This window comes from Centropristis striata, chromosome 5 (assembly GCF_030273125.1).
Source record: "Centropristis striata isolate RG_2023a ecotype Rhode Island chromosome 5, C.striata_1.0, whole genome shotgun sequence".
Taxonomy (NCBI): domain Eukaryota; kingdom Metazoa; phylum Chordata; class Actinopteri; order Perciformes; family Serranidae; genus Centropristis; species Centropristis striata.
In genome coordinates, this window is record NC_081521.1 from 35,327,268 (window position 1) to 35,336,355 (window position 9,088).

General features: G+C 37.1%; 1 protein-coding gene across 1 annotated transcript; it reads right to left on the reverse strand.

Moving 5' to 3' along the window:
- Positions 1 to 9: 9 nt before the first annotated feature.
- On the reverse strand, positions 10 to 6,141 carry coq10a (coenzyme Q10A). The gene is made up of 5 exons (XM_059333821.1): positions 5,551 to 6,141; positions 4,109 to 4,258; positions 3,829 to 4,021; positions 3,189 to 3,290; positions 10 to 2,324 (listed from the first exon to the last, which is right to left on the reverse strand). The coding sequence occupies exons 1-5, from the start codon at positions 5,685 to 5,687 to the stop codon at positions 2,157 to 2,159; spliced, it is 750 nt and encodes a 249-aa protein (XP_059189804.1). The 5' UTR covers positions 5,688 to 6,141; the 3' UTR covers positions 10 to 2,156.
- Positions 6,142 to 9,088: the final 2,947 nt, after the last annotated feature.

The window sequence follows — 9,088 nt, forward strand, 5'->3', positions numbered from 1 at the left end:
ACATACATGACAATATGTACTCCATACCTGAATAGATATCTAATCTGGTATAAAATAGATTTCATCCATTTTATTCTTAAAACACACAAAATGGCATTTGACAAGCTTTTAATGAGTTGAATACATAGGTTCAATATGTTAAAACTTTTTTTTTGTTTCTTCTGTTTTTACGTAGCATGTAATTTATAGTTTATAACGGTTTCACTTCATGCAGTGATGATTAATTATGCATTAATTTACAATTTCCTTACAAAAGGAAAAATAAACCAAACCCACTTTGAAGCCAAATCCAGCTTTAAAAATACCCCATCATGAGGCTTGGAGCATGTGGACATAATGAACTGCCAATTATGAGAAGGAAGGTCACACTCTGACTTTTTCCATTGACCTTTTTTAACTTGAACATAGTCGCCTCTAAAAATGTGGCAAATACAATCAATGAACTTATGAAGCCCTTTATCATGGAATAACAGGCTGCTTACAAATGAAACATAAATACCAGCGAAATGTAGTCATGCATAAACAATGCAACACTACATATATTTACGACTATATGAGTCTTTGTTAGTTACATCCGTGCATCATAACATATTTAAATAAATCCTAAAACTTTCCAAAAAGATAAGCATGAAACTCATAGACAATGATAAATAATGTTTTATTCTACAGCCCACTGATATATTTTATGACAAATTACATGACAGAAAAGTAACATACTGCTGATGACCTGCAGAAGATTCTGTAAAATACAAAAAGCACAAACTTTTACAGCATGTATTACAATCAATTTATATCACTGCAGTCATCGACTGGAGTTTGACTGTGAATAAGGTTGTCAAAAGTATCGATACTTTACAATACCACGTTTAAAAAAGTACAGAAGCTGTAAAGTAAAGAAAAAAAAATATCAGGTTTTCAACTGTGTTGGTAAATCTTATTTCTGTACTCCCTGGTACCAAAAGAGGGATCAAGTATCTTTTTTTTTTTTTTAATATGCTAGTGTTGTATTAAAGTTTCAAATGCTGGTATTGTGACAACCTTATCGGTAACCTAGTCAGATAATCACTAAAATGTCCTTAATTTAAAGCAGATCATTCATCTTAAAACTATATATTTATAAAAATATAAAGTTGTAGTTGTCCTAAATAATCTGTGACATTTTTACAGTATTTCGCAGTACCTACAAGCCAAGAACAAAGTTACATTCCCCCTGTCTCTGTAAATTATTTTTTTTTAATCTTTACATAATATTACTAGTGATGGGCTGTAAAATAAGGTATTATTTAAACTGTCAGGCCAAATCTCAATGTCCAAAAACACAACTCTCACAGCACAAAAGCAGTCAAGTTAAATAAAGCAAATATTCCCACAGCTAACTGATGAAGAAATTACTTTTTTCCCTTTGTGAAATGTTGCACTTCAGTGATATTGTCACAACATACAGTGACAACGATCTAAGACCCAAACATGGCACGTTTACTTTAAACCCCAATAAAACAGTAAAAATTGGCATATGGCCACTGATGAATATTAAAAAAACTTATGAAATAAGTAATCTTTTTGCACCAGATTATCTACTATATGGATAATATATTAAAATGAAATATATGTAAATGGTTAAAGTAAAGGCAAAGAATACACTGTCCTGCTTAGAAGTTGATTAAAAAATGGTCACCCTTTGATAACGTGTGTGTGGCGAGTAAGCTTGAGATCACAGTGAACTATAAGACTTGATCCCTGTTGAGAGCAAAAGTGTCCTTTATAAAAATAAAAGTATTTTGTTCGTCTAAAATAATAGTCGACTCTCTACCATTGGTAACGTGATGTGGTAATGATTTACTGTTTAGTTTACATAAATACAGCTTGTAACTGCCATGGAGCAAGAGCAATGGTGGGTTCCTTCTGCTAAACAGCGATCCTTTAAGTGGAGGTAGACAAAAAGTGGACAGACTGAACTCAAGGAGGAGGAGATAAGCAACACTTTGTTGTGGTGGGAATTTCCATGATAATTCTTTAAAGATCTGGATGTCTAACATGTTCAGGAGCCATGATGACCATGTGGCGTTGGACTAAGCAGCGTCATGCAGGTCGGTGTGGATAAGGGGAATATAGGTTGGCGTGGTTTAAGGCCAGATGAAGACAAACAGCTGCTGAGATCACGTTTGATGCACCTCGTGAAACATCAGCTCTCGCGGGATACGAGTCTCTGGGCCGTAGAGCTTACTGGCTCGTCGCTCAAAAGCGCCGACATTCTGCTGTACGACCTCGTCGAAGAACATGGTGGCTAACTGGGAGTGCAGCAAAGAGCGGAACTCAAAGGATATCTGTTCAAGATACAAACAAAATAATCTATTTAGTTTAAGCCACAGAGAATGAATAAGTCATAAAATTATAAAAAAAACAAAAGGTGAATACAAAAGTTTGATAAGTAGTTTAGAGCCCGACCGATATGGGATTTTTGAGACTGATGCGATACTGATTTTGGAGAGAAAAAAATCATTGATAACCGATATGGTGGCTGATCTAGGATTTTTTTTTTTTTTTTAACTGGAATGAAAATAGACCTTTTTTGTGGGTTGTGCACCAATTATTCACCACTCTGTAAAGGGTGAGGCTCAGAGAGCTACTTTCTCAAACATAAAACTTATTTATCATACATTGTTAACCTTTTACAAACAATGTATTACATTGTCAGCCATTCTATAAATGAGAACTGAGAAAATAAATAATAAATAGGAATAAAAAAAATAACGTAACAAACATCTTTACTGTTTATTTTCAGTCAAATTCTGACTATTTAAAAAATAAAATTTAAATGAGTGAACACCACTTCTAAATCACGCCAAGTAACAATTTCTGCATTATATATTGTGTGAAAAACTGTTTCATAACGGCATGCATCAGACAGCATATACACCGATACTGATGAGCCTTTGACAGGTCAATAATATATCTGTCGAGCTCTAGAATAGTTTTACTATGATGTGCTCATTTGCTTTCCTGTTACGTGAGATGAGAAGAAGAATATCATTCATATGCCTGTAGGATAAATATGAAGCTTCAACTACCAAGCAGTTAGCTTTGCATAAAGAATGGAAACAGGTGGAAAATTTCAAAAGGTAACAAAAGGTTATGTCTTGAACTATTTCTGTTTTTTCACCACAAGAAATAAGCTGCAAGCTACTTACAGAAAAGTCTACGGTGCAGGTGCGAGGGTAACCAGGAATGCCAGGACTAAAGCGCCATATTGTCTCCAGGTGATTGAACAGTTTTCCATCAGTACACACCGCCTAAAATCCCCCAGAAGAGAAACTCTGATTAGGAACAGGAACTTTAAGCGAGGGGTAACTTGTTGACATCACAAAAGCTTAATCCAAAAAATGTGTTGGTGTCTCAGTTTAAATGTCAGCAACAACCTGAAAGCAACGCCGACTGTTATTCACATAGCAGTAGGGCTACATAACATATTGCAATGTTAACTTGCACAATAACCCCTCAAGTCAAATATAGCACATTTAAAAACAACCAGAGTACTGAACAAGCTAACATGAATGTCACAATAATACCGAGGAAGACATCATCAACAAAAGAATAAAAACAACAATAAATGGCAATAGATGAATACAAAGCATAATCATAATAATATAAATAATAGTATGTCCAGATGGAAAAAATGTCCTTTATTTTCAACAACCAATTTGTTAGCAGTGTACTGAAAGCAGCACAAAACCAGAACTGAGTACATGAAATACACTTGCCATCCACAGGTGTCACATCAAACATCAGATACTGTATATAGTTATTTGCAGTGAAGCTACTGGCACTTACTTTGACTAGATGAGGCCGGACACTAGTGATCATAGACGTATATCTCTCCACCACCGGAGGAAATCCCACTTCAAGTTGTGCTTTGGAGTGGCCTGCTCTTTTCATGATGGTCTGGGACTTCTTACACCACGGCACAAAGTTCTTGTAATCGTCAACATTGGCCACCACATCATACATCTCCTGCATAGAAAAGCTATGACAGAAAGCATTAAAAGGTTATGCAATAATAATAATTAAAAAAACACTAAAGAGATGAAGTTAGCTCATAGTGGAAAATTACCCAAGTATCCTACGCTCGGAGAACTCCTTCCTTTTGTTGGTGAGACTGATGAAGTTTCTACTTTGGGGAACAGTTGTCATTGTGTCCCAGTCTTGGAGGCAAAGCACTCTGGGTGTTCTTGTCATTAAAATGCCGCATGATGACAAGTGTCTAAAAGGTAAGAGGAAATGTACTGTAAGCCATTTTCTGGAAAAGCACAACCTGCCGCAGGCACAGTCCACAACAAAAAAAGGCCCACTACATTCCAGTTCCCAAATACTAAAGTCAATGAGTACACATAATATGCCGGTTCAGGAGACTGTGCTGGTATTTTCTGAGTTGGGCCTCTTATGTGAATAACAACAAGCCATGTAATATGACACCCACTCATGCCTACAACTTAGCAATGTGTTCTTCAGTAGGCAATCTGTAAAATCTATGAAATGTGCTATGACAAATGCACCATTACTTCCTGGGGATAGGGACAGCTGTACATTAGAGGATAAAATCATGATAAATACTTCATCAGTAATTGCTGCTATAGATGAATTATGCTTGGTTGTTATGCTTTCCTCACATGATTTATGACTCTCCTTATGCTCACCTTGGTGAAATATGAAACTATGTTGTGTTGCCCCTTTTTAGCAATAATCGTTTTTTTTTATTATGCTTACATGGTTAACTATATCCAAATATTTATGAAGCCTTTCATCGATGGTTACAGCTGGTTAGACTCTGTGTGCTGTATTCACATAAAGAAATGCTGCAATATGATCATGAATAGTATGTTATGGGTTGTACAGCTGTAACTGGAGATTAACTCAATATACAAATATTAGCGTCTTTCCTATTTCAATTCGAAACCGAAAGCAAAAGCAGATAAGATGTAATAAGAAATGTGACCAACAGGGCCTTAGTGAGGTTCATTCCAAAACCTATGACAGTTATATCACACTAGATAACTTGATCTTGTCTTTTTAAAAGAAGAATCTGAACATGTAAATGACAGCTGTCTGGGTATAAAGCTGTTGATCTTTACAAATCAAGACTCCCTAGTCTAAAAATGGCGGCAGCCTTCAGTGAATTTGGAGAATCGTGACAGCCATACAAGCAACACGGTATTGGCCCATTATAAGTTATTGACTTGCTGATTCTAAATATTTTTTAGTGGAGTGTCACGCTGTAATAAAGCCGCTGTGGTCCCTGGAGTGCAGGGGTCTGCTACTTGAATATGTGTTGTTGTTCATTCTGAAACATAAAGTCTAGACTCAAACTTGCTATCAGACAGGGTATCAAAGTTCTTCTGCGTTCCTGTGAAATCGTCTGACTTTAGAGATAAGAAAAACATACGTATGACTACCCTGATGAAGTAAACATGTAACCTTCTCACTGATACCCTTGGATCCAAAAGAGACAGTGTCATTTCAGTGTAGCCCACCCTCGTGTTTCCATGACAGGTTTACCTGATGTTTTGTCGCTGACATCCTCTTTGCAACACAGGACGACACGAGCGGGGGCTGCCCACTGAGGCGATCTGGAGAAAGTCACTGAATGTCCGCACACCCATGGGTAACCTCCGGGCACCGGCCGCGGCTGCCATCAAACCAGCCGCTCAGCTCTAGGAAGGTGGATCCTGGTCTGAACAGCTGGCTATGCTCCAACCACACCGAGCAGTGACACTCAAGCTTTCAATCCAAAAGCGCTACGTTTTAAATAACTTTAGATTACTTAAACTATGCCTTTCCAGATGATTAGTCTCCGCTGGCCAGATTAACAGCAACGTCTCCTGCCGCTTTCAGAGCCGTCAGCTGCTAACGGAAGCTAACGTTAGCTAACAAGGTTTCATAACGAGCCCGATCACACGCGACGTTCAGCCGCGTTCCTCTATATGTTCAGCAATGCTCACATTGTCCCATAAATTTGCAACGAAGTCAAATTATTTAGGCTTGTTTTGGTTTTTAGTAGCGTCATAAACTACCCAGGTACGAACGACCTTCTGCGACTAAATAAAACGCCGGTGGGACAAACTGTTCTTTCTTCTGTCGGTTAGTCTTCGGTTTGTCTGAACGGCTCTGCGGCGGAATGCTGCCCCCTACTGTGACGGAGGCTAACGGCTGTAAAAAAAATATTAAGCTACTCATTAGGGCCACGGGGAAATCGCATCGTGCACTCAGGGCCGGTTCTAGCCCATTGGCTGCCCTAGGCGATATTGAGATTTTGCGCCCCCTCCCCCACCCCCCCAACCACATCCATTCCATGTATTCATTCTGATATAGGTACACTATGTTATATGTATTATGCTGTACACTAATATTTGATACATGAACTACAAGCAAGGTAATGGTCTCAGAACATTTTTATTTTTAGAAACTTTGGAACTTTACCAACAACAACTGAATTGAAAATACGAATAAATAAATAAGAAAACATATCATATTTTATATAATATAATATTACATTTTCATTCGAAATATGGGTTGGGGCATGTTCATTTAATTCAATGAGGGTTTTATGGCCCATGCGTTTTAAAAAATGTTTCGTTAATTAATGTTGTTAAAACAAAGATGTATGCTTAAGGGCGCCACAAGGGGGCGCCCCCTGCCAATTTGGCGCCCTAGGCAGCCGCCTTGGTGGCCTGTAGGAATAACCGGCCCTGACTATTGTTATACTGTGGATTTTTTCTTCTTCCTCTTCCGGACACAATTTCGTCCTGACCAGCGGAGACTAATAATCTGGCATGTCATATTTATATATAAAAACGTGCGGTTTGATCGGGATCGGTGTGCTATCACTTTTCTCTACGGAATACGAATTTTTCGCGACAAACTGCACAAAATTTTGCATTGAAGTGAATGGGATGGCCGAAAAAAAATGAGCCAAAAAGAACAATAATTGGAGATTTTCAAACGTCTACTTCTCCGGCATAATTTCACCTAGAGACTCCATTTAAACTTTAAACAGTAGACACAAGTCTTGTGTATTGGTGTATTAATCCACGTTTCGATAGGTCATATAGTTTTTTTTATCAATCCCTGTTCAATGACCATGATCATTTTTGGAGAAATTCTGAGATTATAATGGGTGTGTATTGCATGGAATGTTCTGTCAGAGTGTGTGACATCATTGCTCAGAGTGTAGAGGGAGAGAAAAAACTATCAAAAAATAAATTTGAAAATTGGCAATCCTCTGGTAAAGCTGTCAGAGTTATAGTTTGGGCGTAGGACGCACCGATGTGCCACCAACGTGCACCAACAGCCCCATTGACTCCCATATTAAAAACACAGGAAGATTTCTGTAGAAAAGCACATTTAACAGTTTTTCAGATCGCTCTTACAAAGCTATTTCTTCATTTTTCTTCACAAAAAACGCTATGTAGCTGTTCAGGAAGAACTCAGAACGCTCAAAGTGAAGTTGGATCAATGATAGGTATTATGGTTTTGTCAAAAATGCTTTCTGTTCAAGGCCAGAAATTCCAGTCTGTCCACCTCTGGCTGCCCTCACTGTGGTGGAAGATTCCACAGCTGTTCATTTTCAGCCATCTCTCACAGAAAGAGAGAATCAGACACACACACACACACACACACACACACACACAAACAAACACACACACACAGACAGAAAGACAGACACACACACACACACACACACACACACACATGCATGCATAAGCGCGCACACTCCTCCAGATACACATGCTTCACACACACACACACACACACACACACACACACACACATAGGTAACTTTATGTTTATGCTAAAGCACACAAATGAAAGAAATTATAAAAACAGATAAAAACGTACACTGTAAAATTTGAAAGATCTCTGCAAAAAAAGTAAAATCATGTTACACTTGGTCGTGGTGATTTTTGCCTTTGCTGAAAAAGAGTTGTTGCACTAAATTGGACATGGAAACTTGTGGAAAAGCCAAAACTTTAGAGGGAAGCTGACAGCAGGGCTCCATGCTGCTTCATTTTTACCTCATGACGTCATGAAGAAGTCGTGCTCCTGCGCTTTCATGGACTCCAGAGGGTTAAATATCATCATTATTAGTATTATTAATATTGTTATTATTATTATTATTTAATTTTGAAACATATTGTCTCACAAAGCATCATTTTATTTACTTGTTCATTGCAAAAATATTCTGTTGACAAAGATGATTTATATGCCTTTAATACAAAGGAGAGGAGCATATCTATATTTTCTCGAATTTGTTTTCAAGTTTCAGTCAATACATTACGTGAGTATGTCCACAAATGTAACTTTGTAGTCCACATTTACTCCACTACATTTAGCTTCCAGCTTTAGTAAACAAAATACGATCAATTTAAAAATTATTTTTGCATGTTTATAAATTAAATTTTTAGTGGAGTAATTTTGGCAACAGTACTTTCTGAATACTTCTTCCACCACTTATTATTACTGCCCATTATTATTATTATTATTATTATTATTATTATTAAGGATCTGGATCAATCCATCCAACCATCCATCCATCCATCCATCCATATATCCATCCATCCATATATCCATCCATATATCCATCCATCCATCCATCCATCCATCCATGTCCTGTTTTTCTGTATTAATTGAATAAGAAAAGTTGTTTCAGGAAAATTGCTCTTGTTTGACTGAATTCATGCGATAATTGTCTTATTATTTCAGAAAAACAAGAGCAGATTTTTTTTCAATAACATTTTTCGTAGAATTCTGAGATAATCAGAATCAAGTGAGTGCATTGTGCTTCCATAAGTTTACATTAGTTTTACTTGATGTAGCAATATGTTTTCTCAGTTAACTTAATTGAAAAAGGCTATTACATTGTTCACAGTGTAATAATACTGGTAGGGGACAGGGAAACAGGAGAAGAAATCAATGTTTCTAGACTTATCTGATTTATATTCCTGTTCTTAGATTTATTTATCACATTTCTCTTTTTCCTTATTTTTTTAACAGTAATAGAAGCTTAAAAATATAGTCATGTACCTACATTTGCAGG

Excerpts from the sequence above, each read along its gene's own strand:
- coq10a (XM_059333821.1), bottom strand. The coding sequence starts at position 5,687 with ATGGCAGCCGCGGCCGGTGCCCGGAGGTTACCCATGGGTGTGCGGACA. Across the intron at positions 3,291-3,828 it reads TCCGGCCTCATCTAGTCAAA|GCGGTGTGTACTGATGGAAA; the intron begins GTAAGTGCCAGT and ends GGGGGATTTTAG. Across the intron at positions 2,325-3,188 it reads CCTGCACCGTAGACTTTTCT|ATATCCTTTGAGTTCCGCTC; the intron begins GTAAGTAGCTTG and ends TATCTTGAACAG.